A 15987-nucleotide genomic window follows, 5' to 3' on the forward strand; every position below is an offset into this window, starting at 1 on the left:
TCCTTCTGGGAGCCAATGGCCCAGACGCCTGGAGACTGAAGCGGGCAAAGGGCCTACAGAGGCTCCAACCCAGGAGAGGAGGCATTGCGTGTTTCTAAGTTAGTGGATGTACTGTATTGTAAATTTTTTAAACTTTGTGTTCTGCTGCCTCACCATCCCCACAGTCTGCGAGCACCCCGCTCAGGTGATGACTGAGCTTAGGGTACACCAGAGTGATGAGCACTAGCTCCTGGGACTAGCTTCCCTTCTTGTCCTCCCTTGTGACCTAGTGACATTGCAGGGCACCAGTGAAGTCCCCTCATGACATCTGCCTGTAGCCCCTCTGGGTACAACAATAATGGTGGTTGTCTATAGAGGCCCTCTTTGTCTCTGGGCTTCCCTCCTACTAAGTTGATCGGGCTCCCAGGATATCATGCGTGTGAGAGCTCAGTTGCCTCAGCCATGTCTGACTCTTTTGTGACCCCATGGACTGTAGCCCATCAGGCTCCTCTGTCCATGGAATTCTCCAGATAGAATGCTGGAGTGGGTTGCCATTTCTTTCTCCAGAAGATCTTCCCCACCCTGGGTTCCAACCTGAGTCTCCTGCTGTCTCCTGAATTGCAGGCAGATTCTTTACCCACTGAGCCATCAGGGAAGCCCACAAAGAAACTATACGGGACTAAAAATAACTGTGTACATGTAAAGTTAGGACAAGTTATAAACAGTAAGATACCCAAAAAATCAAACGCCCAGGTATCGCTTCTGAGGTGTCTGGAGCAAAAGCAGGGCACTATGCATGAGCCCTGCAGAAAGTGCCGCCAAGGGGGTGTGAGACCTCCCAAACCAGTACACACTGGGTGCCTCCCAAACCAGTACACACTGACCTCCCAAACCAGTACACACTGGGTACACACCACACAGTCAGTGGTGTTTCCCTACAGTAGTTTCAAATGGATTGGGACAGATACAATTAATTTAAAAAAAGACAACGAGATAACTGAAAAGAAGAGCAACTTACTAAATGCTCTTTCCTACTAGGACGTTGGCTGCCATGATCACAGTCTGAGCATGTGTGAAAAAGGGGCAACTTATCCCCACTTTCCTGGTGATCCAGTATTTAAGAATCCACTTGTCAATGCAGGGGACATGGGTTCGATCCCTAGCCCGAGAAAATTCCACATGCACAAGGCAACTAAGCCCATGCACCACAACTACTGAGCCTGTGTGCTAGAGCCTCGAGCTGCAGTTACTGAAGGAAGTGCCTAGAACCTGTGCTCCACCTGTGCTTTCACTCAGAGGAGGCTGAAAAAGCTGGCTAAAAACCCAGCATTCAAAAAACTAAGGTCATGGCATCCAGTCACATCACTTCACGGCAAATAGATGGGGAAACAATGGAAACAGTGAGAGACTTAATTTTCTTGGTCTCCAAAATCACTGCAGATAGTGACTGCAGCTATGAAATTAAAAGACACTTGCTCCTTAGAAGAAAAGCTATGCTCAAACTAGACAGCATATTATAAAGCAGAGACATTATTTTGCCGAGCTCCAAGCCAAAACTATGGTATTTCCAGTAGTCATGTATGGATGTGAGTAGTTGGACCATAAAGAAGGCTAAGCACTGGAGAATTGAAGCTTTTGAACTGTGGTGTTGGAGAAGACTCTTGAGAGTCCCTTGGACAGCAAGGAGATCCAATCAGTCCATCCTAAAGGAGATCAGTCCTGGGTGTTCACTGGAAGGACTGATGGTGACGCTGAAACACCAATACTTTGGCCACTGATTTGAAGAACTGACTCACTGGAAAAGACCCTGGTACTGGGAAAGACTGAAAGCAGGAGAAGGGGAAAACAGAGGATGAGATGGTTGTGAATCTGTTACCTCAGATTGGGACTTGAACCCATGTGCTGGGACTTGAACCCAGCCAAAACCCAGTTTGGGACTTGAACCCACGTGGCTGGGACTCAGTTCAGTTCAGTCGCTCAGTCGTGTCTGACTCTTTGCGACCCCATGAACCGCAGCACACCAGGCCTCCCTGTCCATCACCAACTTCCAGAGTCCACCCAAACTCATGTCCATTGAGTCGGTGATGCCATCCAACCATCTCATCCTCTGTCATCCCCTTCTCCTCCTGCCCTCAATCTTTCCCAGCATCCGGGTCTTTTCAAATGAGTCAGCTCTTTGCATCACGTGGCCAAAGTATTGGAGTTTCAGCTTCAACATCAATTCAAATGCAGCCAAAACCTTGCTTGAGATTCAAACCCATGTGGCTGGAACTCAAATCCAGCCAAAACCCACAGTACCTGGTTTCAGGACCTAATGAAGCTCAGGTTCTTGATGTCTCATCACAGAAAGAATTCAGTGATGACAAAGTGATAGGTAAGAACTGGATTTATTCAGATTCAGAGAGAAGCACATTCCACAGACAGAGTGTGGGCCATTGCAGAGGGCGAGTGTGGCCCTGAAATGGGGTGTGGTTAGTTTTTATAGGCTTGATAATGTCATGTGTTAATGAGTAGGAGGATTATTCCAACTCTTTTGGGGAAGGGGTGGAGACCTCCGGATTTGGGCCACCACTCACTCCTTGGTCTTTTGACAGCGCCTTGGAACTGTCATGGCACCTCCCGGTGTGTCATTTCACTTGCTGATGGAGGATCAAGGTCTAGTCTTGTCTGCAATCTTGGTCTCATTTGATTCTAATCGATTTATGTTGTGTCTTTGGGCTATGTCATTCTTTAAAAATTTGTGCCCTACCTGCCCCTTTCCCTCCTGTTACAGTTGGATAGCATCACCGACTAGATGGACATGAGTTTGAGCAAGCTCCGGGGGTTGAAGCTGGCCAGGGAAACCTGGCGTGCTGCAGTCCATAGGGTCGCAAAGAGTTGAATATGACTCAGTGACTGCACTGAACTGAATTGAAGTGAACTGAGACTGTAGCCCATCAGGCTCCTCTGTCCATGGAATTCTCCAGGCAGGAACACTGGAGTGGCTGCAATTTTCTTCTCCAGGGGATCTTCCCCACCCAGGGATTAAACCTGGGTCTCCTGCACTGCAGGCAGATTCTCTACCATCTGAATAACCAGGGAAGGCAGATGGTAAATGCATTTGTTGTTGTTATTCTGTCTCTGGCAAATGCTCTTGGCAAGTGCCAATTTGTAGTTGACATCAGCCAGGAATGAGGAAAAAGGTGCAGCCAAGGAGAGAGCTTTGGGTTGTCCACATGGCATAGAGGTTCTTACCAAATAAGACTAGGAGTTCAGACTCTTCCATTACAACCCAATCATGTTCTTTAAGGTCCTCAATGGCTTGAGAGCCAGAGGCAGCCAGTTGATCTTGAGGTTTTATATGAGATTGAAAGCAACAGTTAGAACTGGATGTGGAACAACAGACTGGATCCAAATAGGAAAAGGAGTATGTCAAAGTTGTATGCTGTCACCCTGCTTATTTAACTTATATGCAGAGAACATCATGAGAAATGCTGGGCTGGAGGAAGCACAAGCTGGAATCAAGATTGCCGTGAGAAATATCAATAACCTCAGATATGCAGATGACACCACCCTATGGCAGAAAGTGAAGAAGAACTAAAGAGCCTCTTGATGAAAGTGAAAAAGAAGAGTGAAAAAGTTGGCTTACAGCTCAACATTCAGAAAACTAAGATCATGGCATGCGGTCCCATCACTTCATGGCAAATAGATGGGGAAACAGTGGAAACAGTGGTTGACTTTATTTTTCTGAACTCCAAAATCACTGCAGATGGTGACTGCAGCCATGAAATTAAAAAGATGCTTATTCCTTGGAAGGAAAGTTATTACCAACCTAGAGAGCATATTAAGAAACAGAGACATTACTTTGTCAACAAAGGTCCATCTATTCAAGGCTATGGTTTTTCCAGTGGTCGTGTATGGATGTGAGAGTTGGACTATAAAGAAAGCTGAGAGCTGAAGAATGGATGCTTTTGAACTGTGGTGTTGGAGAAGACTCTTGAGAGACCCTTGGACTGCAAGGAGATCCAACCAGTCCATCCTAAAGGAGATCAGTCCTGGATGTTCATTGGAAGGACTGATGTTGAGGCTGAAACTCCAGTACTTTGGCCACCTGATGGGAAGAGCTGACTCATGTGAAAAGACCCTGATTCTGGGAAAGATTGAGGGCGGGAGGAGAAGCAGACGACAGAGGATGAGATGGTTGGATGGCATCATCTACTCAATGGACATGGGTTTGGGTGAACTCCGGGAATTGGTGATGGACAGGGAGGCCTGGCGTGCTGTGGTTCATGGGGTCGCAGAGTGGGACACAACTGAGCGACTGCCCTAAACTGAAATGGCAAATATTCCAAGGACTTGGAAAGAATGCCTAAAACTTGCCACAATAAAGGGCTTACATCTTCCTCTAGTGATGGCTTTGGCATCAACCCTGTTCTACCCTGTTCAGGGTACCGTACTCTAGCTTCTGAGTCCAACTGCAATTAAAATTCCTTGTGATACAAACCTCTCTTTGCCTTTAAAAGCGCCTGACGTTTATTCCCTAGCAGGACGCCGTTAGTGTGGCTATTTGTATATGTGTTCACAATTGTAACTCTTTGATCCTATGTAAACGTGCCGGGCAAGATTATTGCCTCGGGTTTATTTAGGTCCACAGGACCAACGACAGACTTTTTTTATCTGACTGTATGCTTTTTGTTAGCCAATAATTAAAAACACCGAGATATTTTGTTGCATATAATTACCTTTAAAATTTTTTCCTCCAAATCATACTGACAAGATTTTACTTACTTGAAAATTTCTCCAAGATTTGCATGAAAAGTAGTAACAGCTGAGGACTGTGGCTACTCTCAGTCTTTTCACGAGGGAAACGCTTGTTTGCTAAACCTGTATTAACTTTTAGCTGAGAAATGGTAGTTAAATCAGAAATTTTTAAGATTATACCTAAAGGCTTTCTTGGGTCTACTTTTTAACCTGTACATCCGTCAGAACACGGTAAGGCGAGACCCCGGGGCTTTGTAACGCAAACCGGAGCCGAGGGAACTACACTACCCAGAAGACCATGCGCCGGCCTGCCTTGATCTCCGCACCAATGAAGCCCCCAAACTCGGGCTCTTCCTGGATTATGAACTAGGAGGGGGTGGGACTTCCGGCGCCTTTTTGATGGCGGTCGTTTGACGGCTGATGCTGCAGACTGCAGAACCTGAGACTCTGAATAACTCGGTGCAGCCGGCCTTAGGGAAACTGGGACGAACCCAAGGGGCGCCGTCCACAGTGCGCAGGAGTGAGCGGACTTCGGGACACCTCCAGGATTTTCGGCCCACGTCTCCGCCATTATCTCGCGCTTCTGCTGGCACCTCTGCGCCCACGGGGTCCTATGGCAACCGACGCGCTGCAGGGCCCGCCCCAGGTGACAGTTCCGTCCCCAGATGCTCAAGCCCCCGCGAGGGTCTCCTGCTCACGGCGCCGCGGCTTAGGCCGTCTGCAGAAGTTTAGGCGCGCGTGTGTGGCGGCCCCCTTTCTGACACGCTGTGTGCTGAAGTGTGCAGTGTTAAAGGCCGTGGGCCCGGCACGTGCCGATCCTTGGAGGCGCACGCGAGCCAGAGCGTTAGGGAAACTTGGGGTTGGAGCCCTCTCTGCAGGGACAGGGCATATGAAGAGGAGTCAGTCGTCTGGGCCAGCTGGGCCGAGAGCATTCTGGGAGGCATGGAGGGTTGCGAATAAATTAGGAATTCGCTTGAGTTTTAAAGTATTTCAAAGCCAGCTCCGAGGAGTACAGACTGGGGAGGAGGAGGTGAGAGTGGAGGCGGGGAGACCTGGGGAGGCTTCTGAGTTAGAAACCGAAGAGTAAGGTGTTTTCTGGACGAGAGTGATGGGTATGGCAGTTGCTGACCTGAAACAAGTAGCCTGCCCTGTATTTCGCACACAAAAATGGGCTTCAAAAAAAAAATTTTTTTTTCAGGATCTTTCGGGAAATTGCAATTGGGGTGTATCACTATGGGGGAGTTAACACTTTTACAGAGATTACAAAGGGAAGTTAAAACGGCTCTAGTCACCAAAAAGCCCATGGCTTTTCATTGAGTCCTTTCCAGGAAAAAGGAGACTCTTCTACCTTTGGAATACCATTCTTGTCTCAGGTCAGTGAGGGCTCCCTCTTCTGGTGTGCCAACTCTAATTGAGGTTTCTGTTTAATAATTTTTTTTTTCCCAAAGGAACGTAACAGATAATATTCCTAATAAGTCTTACAGGTAATTGGCATGATTTCCTGGTGAAGTAAATGTGGCTCTGAGCTAAAGACAGAGTAAAGGACAATAAAGGTTTTCTTTACAACCTGAGACCACACCGATGTGAGAAGTCAGTTTTAGGGAGAGAAGAAAAGTTGGATTTGAGACATGTTGTTTCTGAGATTCAAAATTGAGGTAATGAAGAGGCTGCTAGAATCTATAGCCTGGAATTGAGTGAGGCGGTCACAGGCTCAAGGCCGTCCTTGTGGTGACACCTAAATCTGGATCTCAAATTTAGGTGGGAAAATTTTTTCACTTTTCTGTGAAAGGGGACCTGAGATAAAAGAAGAGGTGGGGCTGGAGGGCAGAGTGGATGGGACTTTGAGATGCTGCCTGAAAGTGGAAGGGTCCTGAGGCTCCAGGGCTTTATAAGAAAGCAAGGGTTTAAGGAGTAAAGAGCTTTGCCTGGGAAGGAGGTGCTGACAGGAGGTCAGTCAGTCAGTCTTAAGTTCAGTGAAAGGGCACAGGTGCCTCAGCTCTTCCAGGAAGCTACAAGGTTAAAAATGTATAGACTGAACAACAAAGGCCCGTCTAGTCAAGGGTATGGTTTTTCCAGTGGTCATGTATGGATGTGAGAGTTGGACTATAAAGAAAGCTGAGCCCCCCAAAATGGATGCTTTTGAACTGTGGTGTTGGAGAAGACTCTTGAGAGTCCCTTGGACTGCAAGGAGATCCAACCAGTCCATCCTAAAGGAGATCAGTCCTGGGTGTTCATTGGAAGGACTGATGCTGAAGCTGAAACTCCAGTACTTTGGCCACTTCATGTGAAGAATTGACTCATTGGAACAGACCCTGATGCTGGGAGGGATTGGGGGCAGCAGGAAAGGGGGATGACAGAGGATGAGATGGCTGGGTGGCATCACCGACTCGATGGACATGAGTTTGAGTAAACTCCGGGAGTTGGTGATGGACAGGGAGGCCTGGCGTGCTGCGGTTCATGGGGTTGCAAAGTGTCAGACACCACTGAGCGACTCAACTGAACTGAACTAAACAAGTTAATCTTGTATGAACAAGTACTAATTGTTTAAAATGAGAATGAATATCTGTGCTAGGTTTTATCTTGGGCTCCTTGGAATTTCCTAGCTTTAGGACTGTTCTTTGTTACAACCTGCCCGTGTTTCACACAGGAGTTTATTTATTATTGAGGTGACTTAGGATTGCACTGGTTGCCAGGAAATAAGGAGAATAGAAGGTTAAATTCTCAGCCCCATGTGGAAGTTCCCAAGAATCAGAGGGGAACTGGAGATCATGTATAAAAATTGCTGAGGAATGAAATTCAAGGAGCCTCGAACACCTTGAAACAATGGAAGTCTTGGGAGGGTGCTTGTACTGAAAGGGCCTGAAACCCCCTGCTGCCTTCCACTTCCACTACCTAGACATCCCTTCCATTGGGCTGTTCTAAGTTGTATCCGTTACAGTAAGCCAGCAGTAAGAAAAGTGTTTTCCTAACTTTCATGGGTTATTTTATCAGCTTATCAATACTGACAGGTTCAGGGAAATCCCTGAATTTGTAGCCAGTGGGACAGAAGTACTGGTAGCCTGGGGACCAGGGATTGGAACTGGCTTCTCAGAAGAGGGCAATTTTTGGGACTGAGTTCTTAAACCTATGGTCACGAATTTCAGGGAGTATAATAATAGGCGTGAATTCTGTCATGAAATCAAATAATTGGTAGTGGAAGAGAGAAACTTTGTCTCAGAAAGCCTTGAAAGACATGTAAGGAAATCCTGATTTTAAAAAAAAAAATTTATAGAAATCTTAATCCTGTGTTATGTCATAGTGAATGTTAGCATGGGAGAGGTTAATATGCATTTGATGTTTACACAGCATTAGGAGGTAGACATCTTAAGTGTTACCCTTTTACACCTGGGCTTCCCTGGTGGCTCAGAGGGTAAAAAGCCTCTGCCTGCAATGCAGGAGACCCGGGTTTGATCCCTGGGTTGGGAAGATCCCCTGGAAAAGGAAATGGCAACCCACTCTAGTACTCTTGCCTGGAAAATCCCATGGATGGAGAAGCCTGGTAGTCCATGGGGTTGCAAAGAGTCGGACACAACAGAGCGACTTCACTTCACTTAACTTTTACACCTGAAGACACTGAGACTCAAAGAGGTTGAGTCTTTATCAAAGGCTATCTGAGTTGTCAGGTTATAGCTCTGAGGTCAGAGGTCAGCCTGAGGTGACTCATCTTCAGGAAAGGACACAGCTCCACCTTTCCATCCTCACCAAGATAACCTTGATCTCAGATCCTCCCTCTTTTCACAGGTTCCCATGGTAGCAGCAGCCTTTATGGTCCCTGGACAGGTAAGTGGAGGAAGCCCCAGTACCTCTCCCGATGTCATCCCACCCCTAGTATTGACACAGATACAAGAGACACAGTTATCCTGGGCTTGTTGGGCTTTAGTTCTAGCCCTTGGGTCACCTCAGGTGCAGGACCTGTGAAGCGGTACTGAGGTGGTCTCATGTGTCCAGTGGAGAAGATGAGGTGGTGAGATGTTCCTGGGACTGGAGCCAGCCTGGAGGTGAGACCAGGTGGGGTGTGTCCAGGACACTGCAGGACCCAGGACGTGGGTGGATAAAGACAGAGCACAGCCTTTCCTGCGGTGGGGGCCTGAGGAGCTGGGTGCTTTTCTGCTGTGCAGGGTCAGGGACAGTCATGACATGACACCACGACGTTTGCCTTTGGGTGAGAGTAGGGACACTGTGTCTGAGACGGGAAGTGAGAAGTAGGAGTGATGGGACTTCCTTGGTGGTCCAGGGGCTAAGACTCTGTGCTCCCCATGTAGGGGGCCCAGGGTTCGATCCCTGGTCAGGGAACTAGGTCCCACATGCCACAAATAAGAGCTGGTGCAGTCAACGAAAAGTAGGAGTGATGAACAGGAGGACTGTCCAGAATTAGGTATCCTCGTGCTGAGTCTGAGATGTGGCAGGGGTGTCTCACCGGAGGTGTCAGGTGTACAACTAGACACACGTCTGAAGATCAGGTGGGGGCAGGGGCCAGGTGTGAAGATACTCCTGAGCAGGTGGCCAGCAGGTGGACCATGTCAGATTCCAGGCCCTCAGGTCACGGTGTGGTGCCATGAAGGCTGGAGGGTGGGGAGGGTGTTTCAGTTACAGAGGCCGCTGTGAACTCATGTGTCCCCCTCCTGACAGGGCCACGTGACCTTTGAGGACGTGGCGGTGTCCTTCTCCCAGGAGGAGTGGGGGCTCCTCGGCGAGGCTCAGAGACTCCTGTACTATGACGTCATGCTGGAGAACCTGTCCCTGATAGCCTCCCTGGGTGAGAACTGCGTCCGCACGCACCGCCTGTGCTGGGCTCGGCCCTGCTCTCTGCACGGCTCACTCCTGCCTTCCCAGCCTGGGCCATGGACACTGCTTCCTTTGTGCCCCCACCCATGCGAGTCTAGTCCTGTGTCACATGCCCTGATGCCTTTCACAGAAGTGTTTGGTCTCGGAGGCTTGTTAACCGTCTGTCCAGTTTGCTTGGGACTTCCACTTTGCTTTGCCATCGCTTGTGTGTTGACCATTCTGCTGGGCGGAAGATCTGTGTCACAGATTTTAACCCTTTTTGTGTGCACTGCCTGTCTCAGGAATTAGAGACATGTGGTCAGCATTTATGGTCAACACTAGGTTATATTTGGAAGACTGCTTAAGGTTCTTCTAGTACTATGTTTTTTTTTCTGAAGTCTGTCATTGGTTGATTGACCCTGGGCCAGTGTCTTTCTCATAATGGCCCCATTTTCCCCTCAGGCCTTTGATCTAGTAAGTTCCACAGTCACTGGGGGTGAAGGTGGCCCCGGGTGCCTGACGAGGTAGACACTTCTCTCGTCATTGGAAGAGGGTTGCTGGATCCTGGGCCTGGTGAGCAGGGGCTGTAGGAACGCACATCACAGGTCATTCTAACCCTACAGGGAAGTGTCCTTTGCTCACTAGTGTTTTAGTGCCCAGGTTCATCATGGTCATACTCTTCTTTCTTTTCCTCCCTGTTTTGACACTTGGTCCACTTTTCCTTTCACTGTGACTTCTCACCTCTTTCTGTCTTCTACCTAAGTGTCCTCCACATCTCCCCTTTCCCTCTCTCTTTGAAACCTTCTCCAATATTATGTGTTCACTATATCATATATGTTTATGTTTAATGTATTTTTAGAGGTGCATGTTTACTTGTATGGTATTTGAACACCAGGTAAACAAGTATAATTGCATTTTCCTGGATTAGGACTCACGCTCTACAGAGCTGACATTTGTTTCCACCAGAAAACCCTGGTGACTGCCACTGGCCAAGGACCGAGTTGTTTCAGTGTCTCCTCCTGGCGCAGCTCCATATCCTGTGTTCTCCTTGGTTTGAAACACTTCTATTTTTGTGACCACCAGGGACCGAGAAATGCATCGTATCCCCTTCTACCACTTGACCCTTCCTCCCTTGTTTTGAACACAAACCCATGGGCTCATTCCTACATATGTCCTTCCCCACCAGAGTCTCCATACACTTTATCAGCATTTTTTATGGTTTTAGGGTGTTGGCGTGGAGGAGATACTGAAGAGGCCAGTTCTGAACAATGTGTTTCTGCCGAACGAGTGACACGAGACAGGAATCCACAGGAGGACCCATGTATCCTGAAGGCTGTCACTTCCACTGACATGTGTGCCCTGATGGAGAAAAGCCTGCCCTCTTCTGGGGCTTCTGGGAAAATGCTCACTTCTCACTTGCAGCAGCACCAGACACAGCTCAGTGGAGAGAAACGTCTCAGGAGGGATGAGAACGGGGCCTTGCTCGTGACAAGCTGCAAGATCTTTGTACCTGACACTGTGTTCACATGTGGAGAGGTTGAGGAGGATTTCCTCGGTAGCCTGGGCTTTCTCCAGCACCAGCCCCCCCACGATGGAGAGCATCCACACAGAAGCAGGCAGAGCAGGGGGGGCTCTCACCCTGGGCAAGGGCATTATAAGTGCAGCGAATGTGGCAAAGCCTTCAGTAAGAAGTACAAATTCACAGAGCACCTGAGAGTTCACACTGGAGAAAAACCATATAAGTGCAATGACTGCGGGAAATTCTTTAGACTCCGAGGGGGTCTGTCTCATCATCGGAGAGTTCACACAGGAGAAAAGCCTTTCGATTGCAGTAAATGTGGGAAAGTCTTCATCTACAAATGTAAGCTTGTTCAGCACCAAAGAGTCCACACTGGAGAAAGACCCTATGAGTGTCAGGAATGTGGGAAAGCATATGCCCGCAAGGATTCGCTTGTCCAGCACCAAAAAGTCCACACTGGAGAGAAACCTCATAAGTGCAGTGAATGTGGGAAGCTCTTCCTGTACAGAAATAAGCTCCTTGTGCACCAGAGAATCCACACTGGAGAAAAGCCTTTTAAGTGCACCGAATGTGGGAAATCCTTTAGTTACAAAACAAGTCTTATTATCCACCAGAGAACTCACACTGGAGAAAGGCCTTATATGTGTGGTGAGTGTGGGAAAGCCTATGTCAACAAAAAGAGCCTTATTGTCCACCAGAGAATCCACAGTGGAGAAAAAGTTTATGCCTGTAAGAAATGTGGGAATTTGTTTGTGAGCAGCTTCGCCCTCAACAAACACCAGAATGTTCACACCTCACACAGGCATTATGAGTGCAGTGAATGTGGGAAAGGGTTCAAGAGGAAAATCACACTCGATGAGCACCAGAGAATCCACACTGGAGAAAGACCCTATGTGTGCAATGAATGCGGGAAAGCCTTCAAGCTGAAGAACACACTAATTAGCCACCAAAACGTCCACACTAGAGCAAAGCCTTTCCAGTGCAGTGAATGTGGGAAGCCCTACAGTAACAAAACAAGTCTTATTGTCCATCAGAGGATCCACACTGGAGTGAAGCCTTTTCAGTGCAATGAGTGTGGGAAGCCTTACAGTTACAAAACAAGTCTAATTGTCCACCAGAGAACCCACAGTGGAGAAAGGCCTTATGCGTGTAGTTCTTTGTACACAGCTCCAAGGTCATGATCTAGTGTGTGTGTGTGTGTGTGTGTGTGCGTGCTCAGTCGCTCTATCATGTCCAACTCTGCAACCTTCTGAACTGTAGCCTGCTAGGCTCCTCTGTCCATGGGACTCTCCAGGCAAGACTACTGGGTTGGGTTGCCATTTCCTACTCTGGGGATCTTCCCGCCCAAGGGATCAAACCCATGTCTCTTGCATTGGCAGGTGGGCCCTTTACCACTGCGCCACCAGTGTTCACACTGGAGAAAGGCCTTCTGGATCATGCTTTCCTTCACTTGAGTTAATATCTAGTAGCACAAGCATCGTCATAGAGTAAGTGAATGTTAACCTCATGTAGGGTCAGTCCAACTCTTCCCAAAAGTGGTGGTGTCCTTTTATCGTCTCGTCAGAAGCACCACAGGCCAAGTTCCCGTTCTTTACATTCTTACTTGATATGTGCAGGCTTTCCAGTTTTAGTGACACCATAGTTGTATAGTGGGCCCAAGTGATTTTAATTTCATTTCTCTAATGATATGATGCCGAGTGGTCTTCCATGTGTTAATTTCCAACCACATATCGTTCTTGAAATTTCTGTTCATATAACTTGTTCTAATTCCTGAGTTTTGACGTCTTGTCATTGCTTACTGATTAAGGTACTCTAATGGAAATACTTAGCAATGCGATCTTCCAGATTTGGTTTAGTCTTTTCAATCACTTAATCCAGAGGAAAAGTTTTTAATTTTATTGTAGTCTAATTTGTTCAATTATTCTCTTTACTTTTTCCCTTGCTTCCTCCTGTAACTTTTGTGGTTTGGGGTTTTTACTGATGTAAGTGAATCATTTTCAGTTAATTGTGGAGTTTAATTTTTAAAATATGGACACCCAATTTCTGCCATAATAGTGATTTAAAGATCATACCTTTCCCCCTGAATTGCTTTAGTACTTCATTGGAGGTCAATCATTTATGTATGTTTATTTTTGGAATTTCTATTCTGTTGCATTTATCTACTTTATTTATGCCAGTATTTTCATGTATTGACTAATTTGTTTTCATAATATGTCTTGAAATCAACATTGTGTATTCCTTTGACTTCCTTTTTTTTTTCTTCCAAGTCATGATAGCCATTCTTGGATCTTTGCTTTTCGTATGAAGTTTAGAATCCACCTCCTAGTTTATACAGTACAAAAATCCTACGAGGAGTTTGAGTGGGATTGCATTGATTTGTTTTTATTTTTTATTTTTGGCCAAGTTGTGTGGCTTACAGGATCTAGAGTCCCTCAACCCAGGCCATGGAAGTGAAAACATAAGAGTTCTAACCAGTGGACCACCAGGACATTTCCTTAATTTTCAATTTAGGAAGAAATACTGAGTGTCCCAATCCGTAAACATGATACATCTCCCTTTATTTAGATCTTAATTTTTGTTAACATTCTTTTTAGATTTCTTTTTCTTGGTCTTGCATATGTGTTTTCTAAATCTGGTAATACTGTGAATGGGAATTAATTTTTTTTTCCTTTGTGAATTGTTCAGTGCTAGTACACTGAGAGAAATCAAACTGCAGATAGAAGCAATCCTTCTTAATCATTTTATAAATAACATCTACAAAAAGTTATTATAAATACTGTATTTTTGAACCATTATTAAAGTATTCCTTTTAGCATAAAAGAAGGACAGCTGCTCATTGTTCTCAATTCAGCATTATCCTGGAGTTCCAATTTCATTATAAGGCAAAATAATAAATATGAAGCAATTGGAAAGGAGGAAATAAACCATCTATCTATAGTAGGTCCTTAGTTTTCATCTTCACTAGTACAAATATGGACTCTCAATTTAATGACTGGACTCATCATAAACTCCTTATTTTTTTTATCACCCATTTGCTGCCCTTACTTCCTTAGGAACCATCACCTTCTATGACACTATGCAGCTTAAATAGAAGAACTGCTTATTGTATTTTTCTATCAAGTACTAAGTTCCAGCAGGGAAATATGTATTTAAATGTTGTGCACTGACATATTCCACATTCCTAGAAACATGTCTGAAACTCCTGGGGTATATATTAATGTCTTGAAATATAGCACAAAAGGAAAATACACACTTAACATTCATTTGCACAACTGTGGATATACCTTCTAACTCTCCTCACTCTGATTTTTCCTTCAGTTTCCCTGCCCTCGGTGCTCTGAGTTATGGGAAGGAGGCATGTTTTGCAAAAAGTCTTTAAATCAATTAAAAAAATCCCCAATAGGCATTTTCCTTTCCTCACTTATTAGAACTCAGGGTTTTTCCCCCCATACATTCCAGTGGCATTTTGATTATTTAAAAAACCAGTTTCCCACCATCAGTTTCTTCCACTCCTGACAGTATGTATCATATGAAGCACTTTCCGTAGCTCTTGGTAGCTACACAGCCCCAAACATTTTTCAGAGTTTGTCTCCGCAGCCTACACAAATAACTGCTGGTGCACTTACAGGTGATCACTTTGCCAGGGGCAGATGACGTCGTGGGGGGTCTAAGCCTTTATCTCAGGCTTATATGTCCTCACTGCAGACGCACAGAGGTTGCGACGGCAGACCTTGTCCTGGGAGCAAATACACACTTGGTAAGTATTTCTTCATTTCAGGTATCTGATTCTTAGAAAATGTTTATCTCAGGAAGCCCAAGATTAACTGTTCTTTAAATTTTACTTACTGAGGTTAGGAGGATAAAAAAGGAAACACCTTGGATAGATCCTATCTGTGGATACATATAGATACAAACAAGGACAAACCAGTAAAAACAGGAAAGGCATTTGCTGAGGAAACCAGAGGCAAGTTGGCCCTCATCAGTGTGCCTCAGGAGTGCCTGACACCTCCTCCCTCTCCTCTAGATAAGGTGCCAGTGAAAATGTTAGTTGCTCAGTTGTGTCTTAACTCTTTGCAACCCCATGGACTATAGCCTGCCAGACTCCTCCTTGGGATTCTCCAGGCAACAATACTGGAGTGGGTTGTCGTTCCCTTCTCCAGGGGATCTTCCCGATTCAAGAATCGAACCCAAGCCTCCTGAATTGTAGGCAGATTGCTGAGTCATGAGGGAAGCCGTCAAGATGAGGTGGGTTGTAAGCAATACGATGAAGATGAGCTCCCAGTCTAGGTTGACACCTAGGTTCTGTGTGCATACGTGCTTAGTTGCTTTAGTCATGTCCAACTCTGTGACCCCATGGACGGTAGCTCACCAGGCTCCTCTGCCCATGGGATCCTCCAGGCAAGAATACTGGAACGGGTTTCCATGCCTTCCTCCAGGGGATCTTCCCAACCAGGATCTAACCCACGTCTCCTGCATTGCAGGCGGAGCCTGCACATGGGAAGTCCTAGGGTCTCTGTAGTATCTGTTGATTGGGGCATGTTATGTTATGGAGCCTTTAATGATGTGTCTCTAAATTCCTATCGTTAGTGGAAGGCTTTTCATTGCATCTCAAGTATGTGGATGTTTTCTTTCTCAGTATTCAACACTCTACCCTCCTGGGGCCTCTGCTTCCATTCCTTACCTGTAAAAAGGGATCCATTCTTCTATCATCTATCCATCATCTACCTATTTATCTACCTTCTATTTATATCCATAATCTACCTATATGCACGCATGCTCAGTTGCTCAGTCGTGTCCAACACTTCTGCGACCCCATGGACTGTAGCCCGCCAGGCTCCTCTTGTCCTTCAGATTCTCCAGGCAAGAACACCTAGGAGTGGGTAGCGATTTCCTTCTCCAGGGGATCTTCCCAACCCAGTGATTGAACCCTGGTCTCCTGCATTGGC

General features: G+C 46.3%; 1 protein-coding gene across 2 annotated transcripts; it reads left to right on the plus strand.

The window, feature by feature from the left end:
* Window positions 1-5140: 5140 nt before the first annotated feature.
* Window positions 5141-14577, plus strand: LOC136161800 (zinc finger protein 549-like). 2 transcript variants are annotated; one of them, XM_065926900.1, is made up of 4 exons: window positions 5141-5365; window positions 8500-8538; window positions 9388-9514; window positions 10748-14577. In XM_065926900.1, the coding sequence occupies exons 1-4, from the start codon at window positions 5333-5335 to the stop codon at window positions 12220-12222; spliced, it is 1674 nt and encodes a 557-aa protein (XP_065782972.1). In that variant the 5' UTR covers window positions 5141-5332; the 3' UTR covers window positions 12223-14577. The 2 variants fall into 2 exon arrangements, with proteins under 2 accessions (XP_065782972.1, XP_065782973.1); XM_065926901.1 differs by lacking the exon at window positions 5141-5365 and having other exon boundaries at window positions 8508-8756.
* The last annotated feature ends 1410 nt before the right edge of the window (window positions 14578-15987 follow it).

Source organism: Muntiacus reevesi, chromosome 2, assembly GCF_963930625.1.
Source record: "Muntiacus reevesi chromosome 2, mMunRee1.1, whole genome shotgun sequence".
Taxonomy (NCBI): Eukaryota; Metazoa; Chordata; class Mammalia; order Artiodactyla; family Cervidae; genus Muntiacus; species Muntiacus reevesi.

Bases quoted from the DNA above. Each gene is read 5' to 3' on its own strand.
- LOC136161800 (XM_065926900.1), top strand. From the start codon at position 5,333: ATGGCAACCGACGCGCTGCAGGGCCCGCCCCAG. The intron at 5,366-8,499 runs GTGACAGTTCCG...CTCTTTTCACAG, and splicing joins CGCTGCAGGGCCCGCCCCAG to GTTCCCATGGTAGCAGCAGC. The intron at 8,539-9,387 runs GTAAGTGGAGGA...CCCTCCTGACAG, and splicing joins CCTTTATGGTCCCTGGACAG to GGCCACGTGACCTTTGAGGA.